Source organism: Geotrypetes seraphini, chromosome 1 (assembly GCF_902459505.1).
Source record: "Geotrypetes seraphini chromosome 1, aGeoSer1.1, whole genome shotgun sequence".
NCBI classification, from domain to species: Eukaryota; Metazoa; Chordata; class Amphibia; order Gymnophiona; family Dermophiidae; genus Geotrypetes; species Geotrypetes seraphini.
In genome coordinates this window covers 427,527,094-427,544,867 of record NC_047084.1, presented here as the reverse complement: position 1 = coordinate 427,544,867, position 17,774 = coordinate 427,527,094, and the positions used below count along the sequence as shown (strand labels likewise).

At 45.4% G+C, this 17,774-nt stretch overlaps 1 protein-coding gene across 3 annotated transcripts in view; it reads right to left on the bottom strand.

Annotated features, from left to right (window-relative positions):
• The window catches only part of TTC39B (tetratricopeptide repeat domain 39B), a 210,305-nt gene that overhangs the window by 52,502 nt on the left and 140,029 nt on the right, over positions 1-17,774 (bottom strand). For all 3 annotated transcript variants that reach the window (XR_004536836.1, XM_033919149.1, XM_033919158.1), the window contains exons 11-13: positions 10,358-10,425; positions 10,191-10,250; positions 6,551-6,712 (exon numbers count right to left, since the gene is read on the bottom strand). Coding sequence is in view for 2 of the 3 variants with exons in the window: in XM_033919149.1 (XP_033775040.1) it covers positions 6,551-6,712; positions 10,191-10,250; positions 10,358-10,425 (290 nt within the window). In the remaining variant the exon portion in view is untranslated. The remainder of the gene's footprint in view (positions 1-6,550; positions 6,713-10,190; positions 10,251-10,357; positions 10,426-17,774) is intronic.

The window sequence follows — 17,774 nt, the reverse complement described above, 5'->3', positions numbered from 1 at the left end:
CGCACTTATCTCAATAAAGTCTTCTGACACGGGGAAAGATCACCGCAGCTCTGTGCAATAAGCTCTCTCACTTCAGTTTTCAATTTTGGAAGATCATCTTACAATTCCCGACAGGCCCTGTTTCGCAATCTTGCTGCTTCAGGGCAATTTCTAAGGGAATTTCTCCATGGTAGGTTCCTGCCCTCAATAATCTCTGATTACGTGTTTTTTTATTGAATATCTTTGGATGGTAATTTAATATTTTTTATATTCTTCTTGTTTGATTATACTACTTGCAGTGGTGTACCTAGCATATGCGACACCCGGGGCCCATCATTTTTTGGCACCCCCCCATCTGTATGAAAAACATGATTTTTAGTAACAAGCCATACGTCACACATGAGTACCTAGGAAAAGGCAGCATCTTACATACTGCAGTGAGCAGTACAACATAAATACACCCATTGTAAAACTAAACAAGCCAGACTAGTACAGATCAATCCTACACCGTCAATCCTAATAGAAAACCATGTCTTTCGAACCCACAGAACACAGAAAACACCTTCACCTAATATGGAATATGTCATCATAAACTAACCCCTCCCCCTTTTACAAAACTAGTGTGGATTTTAGCCACGGTGGTAACAGCTCTGACGCTCATAGAATTCTGAGCGTCAGAGTTGCTACCACCACGTCTGGCGCTAAAAAACGCTCCACAGTTTTGTAAAAGGGGGGATAAAATAGAAATACATAGACAAAGGTTAAATTGAACCAGCAAAAAGCTGGACTCTGCATACAATGCAACACCACATAAACAGTGACACAAGTCTCCTAAAGCAATAAATAAATAGAAAATTTTTGTTCTAACTTTGTCTTCTCTGGTTTCTGCTTTCCTCATTTTCTCATTCAATTCCTTTCATCCACTGTCTCTCTTCTCTCTGCGTCTTCCATTTGCTCTGATACTGTGCCTCTCCCTTTCTCCCCCCTTCCAAATTGGTCTGGCACCCATCTTCTTCCCTCTGCTCCCCCCATAGTCTGGCATCTCTGTCTTCTTCCCTGTCAACATCTTCTCCCCACTCTCTCTTCCCCATGTCCTTTCAGCGTCCTCCCCACTCTGACTTCCCCATGTGCTTTCAATGTCCTTCTCCCCCCTCTGTCTTCCCCATGTCCTTTCAGCGTCCTTCTTCCCCCTCTGTCTTCCCCATGTGCTTTCAGCGTCCTTCTCCCCACTCTGCCTTCCCCCATGTGCTTTCAACGTCCTTCTCCCTCGGATGTACACTATCTGGCCTCATCGCTATACTTTATATGCATGTGTCGATGAAATATCCTGAGCACATCCAGGTGTTCTTGTTTTAGAGAGGATACAAGGTTGGTAAAAAGAGTATGCAAAATTTGGTTTCCTTTTCTCTTTTGATCTCAAGAACTTGGTTCAACACCTGTCTAACTTGAGCAATTCATCCCCGTAGAACAGCTTCCTGACTTTCAACACACTACACATAATCTCCTTGAGACCAGGAAATTCATGTCAGGATCCATCTTTGATGCTTTTGATGTAACTTCCAGAGCATCAACCTTTTCCACTGCAATAAGGCAGCAGGCATGGCTTCGTGAATCAGGGTTGAATACCCCGTCCATGATCGCCTCAAAAATTCTTGTATGGGGGACCAGCTTTTCAGCAATCACATTGAGAAAGCTGTGCAAAGGGATCACCAAGCATAAATGAAGAATGACCTCTCCCTCAGCCTCCTAAATCAACACCGAAAACTCCTTCTCATTCCTATGAACCTAAACAGTCAACTGTGTCCTTTAAACAGTGCTACACTATGTCATCAACGTCTTCCAAAGCAAATCTGACTTTAAAGCGCCCTAGAAACCAACCTTCTCAAAAATCCCAAACTCCTACTTAGCACGAGTTCACTCAGTCTTTTAGTGCATTTCTGGATTGCTTACTCAACATCCTAAAACCGCCTTCCTAACCCATTGGAGAGCCACTTACCCTTTCCCTCTAATGAAGTCATCAGTTTCATCTGTGGTGAAATAAGGGTATGCTTGACAAGTTCTTGAGATATAAAGTCATATAGAAATAGTAATTGAGGATGCAGCTAGTAAGCATTGTATTTTGAAATAGCTTACAACCCAACTTGTCTAAAGTATGATCTTTACTTGGAGGTATAGAGGCATATGATCTGGAGCTAGATGACCTCTTCAAAATGGATTAAGAACGTAAGAATTGCCGCTGCTGGGTCAGACCAGTGGTCCATCGTGCCCAGCAGTCCGCTCCCGCGGCGGCCCCTAGGTCAAAGACCAGCGCCCTAACCGAGATCAGCCCTGCCTGCGTACTTTCCAGTTTCACAGGGACTTGTCTAACTTTGTCTTGAATCCCTGGAGGGTGTTTTCCCCTACAACAGCCTCCGGAAGAGCGTTCCAGTTTTCCACCACTCTCTGGGTGAAAAAAAAACTTCCTTACATTTGTACAGAATCTATCCCCTTTTAACTTTAGAGAGTGCCCTCTTGTTCTCCCTACTTTGGAAAGGGTGAACAATCTGTCTTTATCTACTAAGTTTATTCCCTTCATTATCTTGAAGGTTTCAATCATGTCCCCTCTCAGTCTCCTCTTTTCAAGGGAGAATAGGCCCAGTTTCTCTAATCTCTCACTGTACGACAACTCCTCCAGCCCCTTAACCATTTTAGTCGCTCTTCTCTGGACCCTTTCGATTCAACTAGGAGAGATTGATGCTGCAATTGAGACTTATTAAAGCCAGGACATGATTGTACCCTGTAGAGGGAATCCAATTTTGATGGTGCCGCTGGACTTAGTAGGGCCTCCCTGGTTTTTTTTTTAACATGAATTCTTGCACGAGATCATGAGAGTGGAAGTTTTAGACATTCCTTTGGTATTTGCTCAAAGTAAGTGAATCGAAAAGTACAGCTCTTTATTTTGGTTCAGCTTCTATATGCACAGGAGAATGTTGTGGGTCAGAGAAAACCTGAAGGGGTAGACTGGAGTCCTTATGCTCTAGGGCTGGAGATGTAAAAACTCTTCTTCCAGAAGAAGCATGATCCTGTGTGGTATATTGGCCATGGTGCCGATGAGAGCATCAGGAAGGACACCTATGATGGTTTGACATCGATGAGGAGGTAGTGCTCCAAACATGGGACCAGAATTGCGTCGAGGAGACTTAGATCTGGTACCATGTGGCCTAGGCTGGGCTGGTACAGGAGTCATCGATGCAGCAGTTGGCTTCAATTGGTCTTGAACCATAGCTGCTAGATCCTTATGAAACAACTCGTAAAGCTGGTTGTAACTGATAAGCTGTGGTAGCAAGAATATCGATGGTACCATCGGTGCAAGGGTGTTGAGGTGATGGTGACCCCGATGTCGAGGCACACCTCAGAGACAACACTTCCTGCAATGACAGAGAGCGATACTGTTGCTGACGTCATTTGGCATGCATCGACTTACTCAATGCTGGAGATGTCGGCATTGTGTGGCGAGGTGAGGTATTGGAATTCTTAGCCTGTTTACTAGATGATGGCGGCACCCCCAGTATCAAGGAAGTTGGTGCCAAATAATGTGGTGACTGTGGAGTTGACTTTGACACATCTTTTTCAACACTGGATGTTGTGGACATCTTTGATGGATCTTTATATTCAAAAAGTTTCTCCGGTTGTAGAGTAGACCTCAAGCCTTCAAAGAGCTTTTTTTAATTTTAAATGATGATGACAAGAATCTATTCGATGCTCAGGACTAAGGCACTGAAAACACCAATTGTGCGGATCAGTGACTGATACTGCCCTGCTGCACCAACAGCATCTCTTGAAGCCACTATAAGGCTTTGACAATGAGGGAAAAACCACCGATGTGAGATCGAAGGAAGCAATTTTTCCTCTGAGGGTCGATTAATTTAGTGACCGAAAAAGAGTTGATGCCGCTGGCTGGAAATCTGAGATCCTTTGGCTCAAAAAAACATGAAGAAAAATTTTTGAGAGAAACTCGAGAAATTAAGACTACAAAAGAAATAGGGAAAAGATGAAGAAAACGACCCGGGAAGGCACAAAATGGGGAAATAATAGCACAATTGGAGAGATTCCAATGACACGTCTTCTTAGCTCCACAGAAAACTAAGAACTGATGGTCCCACAAGTCAACGTTGGGCAGGAAGGCTCTCGCGCATGCACGGTACAGTTAAAGTGACAGTACACTTTTGCACTGTTCGTATCGGGCTCCGTGGATGACGTCACCCATCTGTGAGAACATGCTGCCTGCTTGGTATGGGATTTTTTTTTTTTACTAGTAAAGAAGTACAGGATAACATTTGTTACTTTAAATTTTCCTGAAATAATCATTTCACTAATTTTTACTACTTTTTTCAATGTTTATGCTATCTGAATTATTGAATTGAAAGAATTCATGCATTTTTTCTTTAATATCTTCTATAAATTTTATGTCTGCAAGTAAAGCATTATCAAATCTCCATATTGGTTTAGAATAAACTGATATATCATTCTGCAGATCTTAAAATTTAAAATAGTATGGAAACAATGGATAAAAGCAGGTACTTTAAAAGATATAATAATAAATGGATCACTGCTTACTTTTTCACAATTGCAACAAAAATTTGGATTAGATAAAACACAATATTTTAAATGGATGCAATTGAAGCAGGCCATTCAGGAAGGGTTCCCTGAATGGAAGAATCTAAACACTCAATATAGTTTACCAATCCTTTGTTTTCAGGCGGATTTTCAAGGACACCAAGCCGCAAAATGGTATAAGAATATAAACGAATTTTTAAACAAAAAAAAGAGATCAGGACTTAGGGATATTTGGAGTATTGAGATAGGACAGATAATTTCTCCATCTCAATGGCAAAAATTTTGGTCCTGGAGAATACATACTACAAGATCAGCATCTATGAGTCAAACATGGTTGTTTATATTACATAGAGTTTTATGGACCCCTACGAGATTACAAAAATTAGATAGTAGTAGATCTAATAGATGCTGGCATTGTAGGATAGAAGTGGGGACATTGGACCATTTACTATTCTTTTGTCCCTGCATTAATTCCTTTTGGAAATTAATTTGGCCCCAAATTAATAATTTATTAGAAAATCATGTTGGACTATCATATGATACAATATTATTTGGAACAGCAATGAGAACACAAAGTCCGATTTCAGCTAACAATAATAAACTTTTATTAATTATAACAGGGGTCGCTATACAGCAAATTACTCAGAACTGGAAGGATTACACTAAATTGAATTACACTTTTTGGTGGAATTCAATTTGTCATATATATAAAATGGAAAAAGTATTGGCATTACAACAAGGTTATATTAAAAAATTTAATAAAATATGGGGACCATTGACAAATTATTCTATTGATCAGATATAATAACACATGTATAGAACATATAGAAGGGGTAGGGAGGGAAAACTATTGTAATATTAATATGATATAAAATTCTGATAAAGGGTTTATTTAATTCACATTGTAAGAACATTTAATAATAATTTCAAGTGTTTTTTCATAATTGAATGTATTACATGTATTTCACTTGATGTAAGAATTTAAAAAAAGAATAAAAAATATTTAAAAAAAATTTTTTTTTACTACTTTAACCTAGTTACATCTGATACTTGCAGGTAAAAGTGGAAGGGAGATGTAAATGTCAATTCCTCAGTAAACTAAATGAAACAGCAAAACTGGGAACAACACTTTCTATTGCAAACCTCATCACGAAACAGTAATCTTAAATTTTGCTGTTCAGTGACTATAGTCTATAACAGTGGTTCCCAAACCTGTCCTGGGGGACCCCCAGCCAGTCAGGTTGTCAAGATATCCCTAATGAATATGCATGAGAGAGATTTGCATACCTGTCACTTCCATTATATGCAAATCTCTCTCATGCATATTCATTAGGGATATCTTGAAAACCTGACTGGCTGGGGATCCCCCAGGACAGGTTTGGGAACCACTGATCTATAAGAACACTGGAATTGCCTGTGTTTAAATTTGTTACTGGTCTCCGGCCCAAAAGAACAGTGATGAGTTGGGTCACTTTAAAGCAGAGATGAAACTGAAGCTGATTGGAATTCTTGGTGAGCAGACATCGAAGCTACAGTACTTTTACTTTTTACTCAAAAAAGTATTATATTAGGCAAGAAATTTTTTACTTTCACTTAAATTTTTAAATGTGTTCTTCACTGTACTTTTACTTATGAATTAAAATATACATTTATTTTTAATTTTACTTAAGTACTTTGAACAACACTTCTGAAGATAAAGACAGAAGAAAGATCTGAAAACACAGTAGAACTGCTGAAAAAAAGAACCTATAACAAATGGTCTTGGCAAGAAAAGAAAGTAGTAAGACAGCATAGGGCTATGCCAGCACTGAAACAATAAGGCCTTTAGGCCTTTCCAAAAATTTCTAGATCTGTCTGCTCAGCTCCCACAAGGCCACATGTATGACTCACCGAACCTGCTTATTTCCAGGGGAAATAAATGTCATATTTCTTTTTCATGTTATACCATGACAATTACATTAATTGGTTGAATTACCTTTGACCACCTGCTCTCTTTGCAAAGAAGGTTTGCATAGTGATATGCTTGAAGCCAGTCCTGCTGGTAAATGTGTGACCACATTAGCTCCCAGTAACAAAGATGGTGAATCTGCTTCCACTCCTGCTGGGCAGCAATGCATTTCTGAAAGGTTGCCTGTGCCTACAATTAAAGAAACCAGAAAACAAAGATAAAAGCAAAGTGCATCACATTTGTAAAGGATGGGAAAAAGGTTAGAACTCTATCTTTCTGACAAAACCAAGATGGAAGCGGCAACAAGGAATGAGATGTCTAAACTGCAGATTTTTCCTGAGCAACTGTAAACAATTTGCCTATATGCCTGGCTGCCCTTACAGCTTAAGTTGAAATTGAGGGCTCTCCCTTCTAAGCTGTCACCTACCTGTTACACAATTATAGAAAGTTTGTTCTTCATGGTCCTGGAGATGTGTCAGGGGATATAGGCTTGGTAATGGAGTAACCATTCATAGGGATCACAAGACCACACTAAACCTTGGCCACTACACACCACCTCTGATGCCTGTGGTCCAAGACACTGGCCACAACAACCCCTTTTGATGTGGTTCAGGCTCTTGAATTTATCACTGCTGGAGGAGGAGAAGGAAGAGGAGGCTTATCTGGAAGCTTCCTCAACTTCACAGCTAGCCACTATAGATGAAGTGTCCCACTTGGAGGCCTAGAGACACTGTTCTTTTTTATAACTTGCTAATTCGGTCAGGAGTTACTTTGCTCAAGTTTAAGAACTGCAGTTGCATTTCTCCATTGAAGCAAAGCAATTGTGGAGAGAATAAACTTATTACTCATACCCAAGACTATGATCCTGGACTCCATGTGCTCTTTGCAGCTGGAAAGGAAAAGTCTCTTTCCTAAGCATATTGATGATATCTTAGATGTTTCTTTGCAAGCTTAAATCTAAATGAATGATCAATTTCTAATTAAAATATTTTAAAAAGCTGGGGAATTTAAAATTCCAGGTAAACTATGCTGTAAACCAACTATGCTACATTAATAAGATGTCTCCACAAACTGAAGTATTTATTACAACATGACAAGAAGCTAAATTTCTGCTTTTTAAATGTTCCAAATGTGACCCCAGTGGAAATGCTCAAGTAGAATTTCATTAAGGTAGCCCAAGTCCCAGCAGAGACATTTCCTCCTATCAACATAGTTTACTATCTCCCCTCTGGGAAATAAGGGCAGTAGGGTAAAGATTCGGAGTGAATAATCTATCAATGGATACTTTGCACATTAAGGGCCAGATTCTGTATAGGATGCCCTAAGTGGCTTTTGAGAATCGCACACGGGCATCCTATATAGAATTGCCGCCTAACACCACGATTCTTTAACCAGTGTCCATGTCACAGGCGCCAGTTAGAGAATCGGGTTGTCACTGAGCTTATTGCAGCAAGGTAATCTTCCTGTCACGATCAGTTTAGCAGCTGCAGCAGGGAACCCCCTCCCTCCCCAGCGATGACTACTGGCAGGAGGGATGCCCAGTCCCTCCAACCGGAAAGCAAAGTTGCTTACCTGTAACAGGTGTTCTCCATAGACAGCAGGGGAATGCAGCAACACTTGATGATGAAGTCTCTGACTGAGCCAATCACATCGGACTCTCCCCTAGCTATAGTAAGCTTTTGAACTTACTAAGCATGTGCCAGATTGTCCTACTCCTCGAGCCCCCTCCCCTCCTCCTGTCAGTTTCGTTCCTAGCCAAAGAAGAGGAGACGAGGAGATGGCAGGCGGGTATGTGTGCCTACATTCCCCTGCTGTCTACGGAGAACACCTGTTACAGGTAAGCGAGATGAGAAGTTGCTTTCAGGTAAAAAAGCAGTGCTCTTCTGCAATCTAAGGAATGAAGCTTTTCCTCTGCCTCAGAGTCATGTGGAGGTGGAAAAAATGAAGGCAAAGTGATGGTTTGGTTGAGATGGAAATCCAAAACCATCTTAGGCAGGAACTTAGGATGAGTTCGTAGCTGAAGTTTGTTTGGAAAAAATTGGGATAAAAAGTGACCAAGGCTTGAAGCTCACTGACTCTTCTAGCTGATGTGAGCGCTACAAGAAAAACTGTCTTCCAGGAAAGGCAGAACCCAGTGGTTTGAAGGGCTCTGTCATCAATTGTTCTAGTACTACATTGAGGTTCCAAGATGGAGTAGGGGTCTTCAATGGAGGTCTAAAATTGTTGAGCCCCCTAAGGAAATGTGCCATGAGAGGGTGCTGTGAGACTGGTTTATCGTTGACCAACGAGTGATATGCTGAAATTGCTGACAGATGAACTCTGACAGAATTAGTCTTAAGTCCTGAATTGGACAAATGCAGGAGATAAGTGAAGACACGGTCCAATGGGCAATGGAGAGGCGGTAGCCCTTGGTTCTGAGCCCTTAAGGAGAAACATTTCCATTTTGCTTGATAGGACTTCTGAGTAGCATGTTGTCTTGCAGCTAGAAGAAAATTTTTGACAGATTGCGAGAGCGGAAGATAATTTAGGAGAGAGCTCTCAATTTCCATGCGTGAGACTCAAACTGCGTAGATTGGGATGTAGCAGCTGGCTGTTGTGTTGAGACAGAAGAGAAGGATGGTTGCCCAATGGAACTGGGGGTGCATCCAGCAGATCCAGAAGCAGTGGAAACCAGACTTGTCTGGGCCATCTTGGTGCAATGAGAATGAGATGTGCTTTGTCTGCTAAAACTTTCTGAAGCACTCTGGAGGTGAGAGGAAATGGAGGAGCCTTAAACAACCTGGGCCAATCAAAGCCTCAGCCTTCCCCCCCCCCGGGTATCCCAGGGTGCACCAGGGAGGGGAAGGCCCACCATTTTGAAGAGGCGGGTATGCTGGCTGGAGGGGGGGTTGTGTGGTGGTAGGAGAGCGTGGGCAATTCTCCCATTGCCAGGGGGGTTGGGCACATTAGTTGGCGGCAGGAGACATTGGGCATCTCTCCCGCTGCCTAGGGGTGTGTTGGTTGGGCAGGAGAGACTGGGCATCTCTCCAGCTGCCAGTGGTGTATGTCAGTTGGTGGCGGGAGAGCATGGGCATCTCTCCCATTGCGTCCATAGATATGTTCACTTCTGGTATAAACCATGTCTGCTTTAAAATGTAGGGCGCCAGTAAGCACCTCTATGAAAGAGAGTTGGATGTTGTCATTTGTAGGCGCTTGCAAGCACCTACATTTTTGTTAAGTTAGATTTTAATTGGTTTTAACCGATGCTGTCAATTACCGCGCCATTTATCACTAATTAAAACAGTTCAGTTAGGTGGCAATAGGGTACCTACCACCACCTAACTTACAGTACACTATAGAGAATTTGTGCCACAGTGTTTAGGAGTGTCAGGCTGCTTGAGGGTAGGTGCTGTGTGATGGGATGTGGAGGTGTCAGAGATGCCTTTTTCAGTGTACTCACTGGGGTTTTTTTCTTCCCCTATTCCTATTCCCTCAGTTCCCCTTCTTTCCTTCCTTCCCTTGCTCTTCCTCTACTCCATGCTTTGTCCTCTCCTCCCTACCCCTCCTGTCCTGTAAGTATGGATGGACAGACAAGCATGAGGACAGACTCAAACTAATAAGTGTTTTTGCCCATGCAAAATGCATCTTGAAAAGAAAACTAAACAAAGTAAAATATAAGACATGCTACCTTTTCAAAGTTTCCTTTCAGTATATCTATCCTGGCAGCATAAAACAAAATTATTGAACCCTGTGGAAAATAGAGAAAATGAACAAAATAAATATTCTCCAGCAGAATGTCAAGTCAATCTAATTTTTTTTTTTGCATTCTTTTTTAAGGATACTCAGTGTACACACATTAGGGAACTTCTTGAGGTAGGGATGAAGGAGCATTTCTGCTTCCCTAAGATTAGATTCTCCGGTACCTGAAATAAAATATAAAAAATTACCTCAGGCTCACATGTAGGATGACGCACATACAAGTGCAAAGTAAACACAAAAATAAAAATAGACACAAGCATCCAGTCCCCTGCTCCAATAATTTATCAAGTCATATGCTCTCTGGTGACATTAATGTGCCTTTAGTGCCTGCTGGATACTCATGATTGAAGTCTGAATGGCTGAAACAGTTAATGTTGAAAATACTCAAGTTCTACCTGGACTCCAATTGGGGTCACTGGCACACTAGAAAATGACTGAAATTTAAAAAGTGACAATATTCAAGGCAATTTAACTGGCCAGAAACAGCACTTAATCAGTTGATGATGCTGAAAATAGCCCGTTAGTGCCAAAATGAAAACCGGTTATTTGACGATGTTCTAGGGGCAAAGTCAGCACTTAACTAGCCAGGTTATCTGCACAATGGAAAATTAGGTTCATACCTTTGCTAATTTTCTTTCTTGTAAACAGGAATATCAGTCTTGACCAATGGGTATTTACCCTCCTTCACTGTGAAGTTTGTAGAGAAAGCAATGTTACTTACCGTAACAGTTGTTATCCAGGGACAGCAGGCAGCTATTCTCACTAGTGGGTGATGTCATCAGACAGAGCCCGATACGGACGTCTCACAAGCACGTGTTGCTTGTAGAAACTTAAAAGTTTCGAGATGCCCGCACCGCGCATGCGCCGGTGCCTTCCCGCCCAGAGAGCCGGGCGTGTCTCCTCAGTTCAGGTAGCTAGCCTGAGAAGCCAACCCATGGGAGGTGGGTGGGACGTGAGAATAGCTGCCTGCTATCCCTGGATAACAACTGTTACGGTAAGTAACATTGCTTTATCCCAGGACAAGCAGGCAGGTATTCTCACTAGTGGGTGACCTCCAAGCTAACCTCAGTGGGATGGAGGGGGAGTTGGCGACTTAAGAGAATAAATTTTTCAACACTGTTTGGCCAAACTGTCCATCCCGTCTGGAGAAAGTATCCAGACAATAATGTGAGGTGAAAGTGTGAACCGAGGACCAAGTGGCAGCCTTACAAATCTCCTCAATTGGTGTTGATTTGAGGAATGCTACTGAGGCTGCCATTGCTCTGACCTTATGGGCTGTGACCTTACAGGGGAGTGATAATCCAGCCTGGGCATAGCAGAAAGAGATACAAGCCGCCATCCAATTAGAGATGGTGCACTTTGATACGGGTCTTCCCAACTTATTAGGATCAAAGGAGACAAAAAGTTGAGGAGTGGTTCTGTGTGGCTTGGTACGATCCAGGTAGAAAGCCAAAGCACGTTTACAGTCCAGAGTGTGAAGGGCCGATTCTCCGTGGTGAGAATGGGGCTTAGGGAAGAATACTGGAAGTACAATGGATTGGTTGAGATGAAATTCGGAGACCACTTTCGGCAGGAATTTCGGGTGAGTGCGGAGGACCACCTTGTCATGATGGAATACTGTGAATGGTGGATCCGCCATCAATGCCTGGAGTTCGCTGACTCTGCGAGCAGACGTAAGGGCTACAAGAAAAAGCACTTTCCAGGTGAGATACTTAAGAGGAGCCCTGTTGAGTGGTTCAAACGGGGGCTTCATGAGAAGGGAAAGGACTACATTGAGATCCCAAACTACTGGGGGTGGTTTGAGAGGAGGGTTAACATGAAAGAGTCCTTTCATAAATCTGGTGACCACCGGATGGGCCGAGAGGGGTTTCCCTTGTAGAGGCTGGTGGAAAGCCGCAATAGCGCTCAGGTGGACTCGTATGGATGTAGACTTGAGCCCAGATTGAGATAGGTGTAGGAGATAGTCCAGTACGGAGGATAAGGAAGCTCGCTGAGGTTCCTTTGATTTAGAAACACACCATGAGGAGAATCTAGTCCATTTCTGGGAGTAGCATTGTCGAGTGGCTGGCTTCCTGGAAGCCTCCAAGACCTCCCTCACTTCTTGTGAGAATTGGTGAGGGGTTACGTTGAGAGGAACCAAGCTGTCAGGTGGAGAGACTGCAGATTGGGATGAAGCAGTGATCCTTGATGTTGAGTAAGTAGTGAAGGAAACACTGGAAGTGGTACTGGTTCCCTGCTGCTGAGTTGAAGTAGAAGGGAGAACCAAGGTTGTCTGGGCCACCGAGGAGCTATTAGAATCATGGTGGCCTGTTCGAGTTTCAGCTTGACCAGAGTCTTCTGGATCAGTGGGAATGGTGGGAACGCATATAGAAATCGTTTCCCCCCGTCCAGTAGAAAAGCATCTGCCTCGAGGCGATGAGGAGTGTAGATCCTGGAGCAAAACTGAGGCAGTTTGGAGTTGTGGGGAGCCGCAAAGAGGTCTATCTGAGGCGTCCCCCACTGTGTGAAGATTTGGTGAAGGGGGCTGGAATGGGGAGTCCATTCGTGAGGTTGTAGAAGACGACTTAGGTTGTCTGCTAAGACGTTGTTCTTCCCCTGAATGTAGACAGCTCTGAGGAAGGCGTTGTGGCGCACCGCCCAGTCCCAGACTCGTAGAGCTTCCTGGCAAAGGAGGGCCGAGCCCGTGCCTCCTTGCTTGTTGATATAATACATGGCGGCCTGATTGTCTGTGCGAATGAGGATCACCATGTCGTGAAGTAGGTGTTGGAAAGCTTTGAGAGCATTGAAGATGGCTCTGAGCTCCAGTAGATTGATTTGATGTAGTCTGTCCGCACTGGTCCAGAATCCTTGGGTGCGGAGACCATCCAGGTGGGCCCCCCATGCATAGTTCGACGAATCGGTTGTGAGAACTTTCTGATGGGGGGAGAGTGCAACAGCAAACCTCTGGATAGATTCGAAGAGGTCATCCACCAAAGTAGAGACTGCCGAAGAGCAGGTGTGACTACGATGTGTTTGGTTAGTGGATCGGACGTCTGATTCCACTGTGATGCCAGGGTCCACTGGGGGATTCTGAGATGGAGTCTGGCAAAGGGTGTCACATGTACTGTGGAGGCCATGTGGCCCAGGAGCACCATAAGTTGTCTCGCCGGTAGGGTTTGGCGAGTAGACACCGACTGGCAGAGATGAAGAAGAGCCTCCATGCGTTGAAGAGGCAGGAATGCTCGGAGTTGAATGGTGTCCAGGACTGCCCCGATGAAGGGGAGGGACTGGGTGGGTTGTAGATGAGACTTGGAAAAGTTGATCTCGAAGCCCAAATTCTGGAGGAAGTAAGTTGTAGTCAAGACCGCCGAAGTGACCTCTGGGGCTGACGGGGCCTTGATGAGCCAGTCGTCGAGGTATGGGAACACCTGTAGACCCCTGTCCCGGAGTGCCGCGGCCACTACCACCAGGCACTTTGTGAAGACTCTGGGGGACGAAGAGAGGCCGAATGGTAGCACTCAGTACTGTAGATGCAGATTTCCCACCCGAAATCTGAGGAACTTTCGGGAGGCCGGGTGAATGGGGATGTGAGTGTAGGCCTCCTTGAGATCCAGGGAGCATAACCAGTCGTTCTGCTCGAGGAGGGGGTAGAGAGAAGCCAGAGTCAGCATACGAAACTTCTCTTTGACCAGGAACTTGTTGAGGGCCCGAAGGTCTAAAATGGGTCGCAGGTCGCCCGTTTTCTTCGGGACGAGGAAGTACCGGGAGTAAAACCCTCGGTTCAATTGGTCTGACGGGACCGGCTCGACGGCCCGAAGCTGAAGCAAGGTTTGGACTTCCTGAAGAAGAAGGGCGGTCTGTGTCGAGCTTAAAGGATACTCTCTTGGAGGATGGTCCGGGGGGACCCGATGGAAGTGAAGAGAGTATCCGTCTCTTATGATGGTGAGGACCCATAGGTCCGTGGTTATGGCCTCCCATCGATGGTAAAAAAGATGGAGGCGGCCCCCTATGGGAGAGGCTGAGGGGTGCAGAACGGTGTCGGTTATGCTCCCAGGAAGGGAGTCAAAAGGGCTGGGTAGCCTTAGGTGCAGCCGGTGGCTGGGGATTTTGCTGAGACTTCTGGGGAGGTTGTCTCTTCGCAGGTTGCCTCGCAGCGGGCGTTTGTCGGGGCATGTAACGCCGCTGGTAAATCAGGGGTGGCCTGGAAGGTCGAGACTGTTGAGGTTTGGGTTTGGGCCGCAGGATGGATTGAAAGGATTTTTCGTGATCCGACAGCTTCTTGGTAACAGTTTCGATAGACTCATCGAACAGATCAGCTCCCGCACATGGTACGTTGGCGAGTCTGTCCTGGAGGTTGGGATCCATATCGATTGTACGGAGCCATGCCAGGCGACGCATGGCTACCGCGCTTGCGGCAGCACGTGCCGAGAGTTCGAATGCATCAAAGGAGGATTGCATCAGCTGGAGGCGTAATTGGGAGAGGGAGGCTACCACTTCCTCGAACTCGAATCGAGCTTGGGTGTCTATGAAAGGAGTGAACTTGCGGAGCACCGGCAAGAAGAACTCCAGATAGGAAGAGAAAAAGAAATTGTAATTCAGCACCCGTGACGCCATCATGGAGTTTTGATAGAATTTTCTACCAAATTTGTCCATCGTTCTCCCCTCTCGGCCCGGCGGTACAGAGGCGTAGACCTGAGAGGGATGAGAGCGTTTGAGAGAGGACTCGACCAGTAGGGATTGGTGAGAGAGTTGAGGGCCCTCGTACCCTTTATGGTGCACGATGCGGTATCGAGCATCGAGTTTGCTGGGAATCGCCGGTATGGAGTACGGTGTTTCAAAACACTGCATGAAAGTCTGATCCAGCAATTTATGCAGAGGGAGCCGAAGCGACTCCGTTGGAGGGTTAGGTAAATGCATGGTGTCCAGATACTCTTTGGAGTATCGGGAGCCCGTGTCAAGAGTCACATCCAGATCATCCGCCATTTGTCGGAGGAATGATGAGAAAGACAATTGATCCGCCAGCGTCGGTTTGTGAGGCGGGCTGGAGGAGGAAGAGGCCTCCGGGTCCATGGACATCAGGGAATGGCAAGGAGAATCGGGTACGGGTGTTTCCTCGTACTCCGGTCCCTCCGGAGGGGATACCTCTGATGAGGAGTATCCCATACGTTGCAGTTTTTTCTGCGGTGACACCTCCGAATGGCGTGAAGAGTGCCAAGATGAATGTCTGGATCGATGTCCGTCTCGGTGGCGGGACGGAGATCGGGATCGTCTGTGCATCGCATGGTCTCCCGAGGCCCCCAAGTGATGGATAGGGCTGGAAGCGGTGGATCGCAACTGGGTTTGCGATGCGGGTTCTTGCGATGCTACCCAAGTCTGGTAAGGAGTACGGAAGAACTCTTCCTGACTATGCCCAGGGCTTTGATTATCGATCGGAGGTCTGGTCCCATGTTGGCGCGGGGGCGTAATGGGCTCTAATGGCGGCATATCAGTAAGCGAGGCTTGCCGCATGGGCATCGCCGCCCTCCCCCGTTCGTCCTCGTCGGTTGTCGAGGTCGACCGGCATGGGGGAGGGGGAGGGGGCGGACCGCCCCTTTGGACCGGTACCGGGAGGTCACCCTGTATGGCAGCGATGAGCCCGGGTCCGATGGTCTGCATGAGCTCAACGAATTGAGCTTCCAGCATGGACCGTAGCGAAGCCGATAAGGAGGGATCCGCACCGAAAGGGGGTCCTCCTGCACGGTCATCGCGTTCCTTCGAGGTCGAGTGCTTCTGCTTGGTAGCTTTCGGCACTTTGATGACAACTGATGGTACTGTGGAAGGAAGAGGTACCTGAACCGAGGAGACCGGGGTAGGCACCGACGTCGAGCTCGTGGATGGTGTCGGGGTGAACGATGCCAGTTTCACCACACTCGATGCAGGAGGGGTCGATACCGGTTTCGCACGAACCGGGGAGGTATCAGATGAAGTGGAAGCTGAAGGATCCTTAGCTGCGTCCATCTTGAACATCGACTTCCACAATAGGCAACGCCGTTTGAATGAGCGTGCCGTAAGGGTAGAGCAAGGCCTGCACGATTTCGGAATGTGGTCAGGACCAAGACACTGCAAACAGCGTCGGTGCGGGTCCGTGAGTGAAATCGCGCGTTGGCACTTGCTGCACTTTTTAAACCCGGTGATTGGCCGGGACATAGGCCGGAAAATCTCCGCCGCGAGGTCGAAGCTAGTGGGCCTGAGCCACGTGGCCGGCCCGTTCGACCCGCCGGAGGAAATAATCTTTTTTTTTTTTAAACTGAAAAAGAAATGTACTATTAAGAATTAAAAGAAAGCGAAAAACGCGGACAAGGAAGGCAAATTTAACTGAATTCAGCTAGCGCATGATGAAGTTGAACTTCTCAGCTCCGCGGAAAGAAAAGAACTGAGGAGACACGCCCGGCTCTCCGGGCGGGAAGGCACCGGCGCATGCGCAGTGCGGGCATCTCGAAACTTTTAAGTTTCTACAAGCAACACGTGCTTGTGAGACGTCCGTATCGGGCTCTGTCTGATGACATCACCCACTAGTGAGAATACCTGCCTGCTTGTCCTGGGATAACCTAATTTACATATTCTTCAGCTCCTCCTTCTCTCACTCTGGGCTGTGCTAGATTTCCTCAGTCTGTATCAAAGCAGTGAGACAGCCCTAGAGTGGGTACAAAAAGAGAGAGGATGCAAGGATTCTCCCCAAGATAACACAAGTCTGTTCTGCTCAACAAAACAGCATTAATTAAAACATTTTGCAATGTATAACTTGGTGAATTGAAACTTGTGTGCAACTTGCTTCAGCAATTCAAGTTACTCAATTTGTAAACTTTATACTACTGTAATAAATTCTTCTCCTCCCTGACCATAAGAGACAATGGAAGTACACTCCTCCCTCCGTATTCGCGGTGATTGGAGCAGAACATAACGGCGAATATGGAAAAACCGCTAATAACTATTTATATGTTATTTGTGGGGTTTTTGTAACAGCCACCGTTAATATATTGAAATCGCGAACAACAAATAAGCAGCGATTTTCAGGGTGAAAGTTGGGAAGCAGCAATTTTCTCAGTGCACGCTGGGAAGCAGCGATTTTGAAAGGTGGGAAGTAGAAATTTTCATGGTGAAAGCTAGGACGCAGTGACTGTGAGAGCTGGTAAGCGCAAAACTTTTTATTGGCACAGTACTTTACTCATGATATAATTTTGGAGGGAGGGGTCACCATGTGAAAAATCGTGAATAAGCGAAACCGCGAGTGCTGAAACTACGAATACGGAGGGAGAAGTGTGAACAAGATGTCTGACTCTCCAGACATGTCTGAGACAGAAAGCAGGCTAACGAACTGACAGGGCAAAAAGGCAAGGAGACGCTCTTCCAGGTTTATGTTAAAAATGGAAACTACCTTTGGTAAGAAGGAAGGTAGTGATCAAAGCAAGACACCAGTCTCCAAAATCTTGAAGAAGGGTTCTCTGCAAGACAGAGCCTGCAATTCTGATACCCTTGAATATTAAGTCCATGGGTG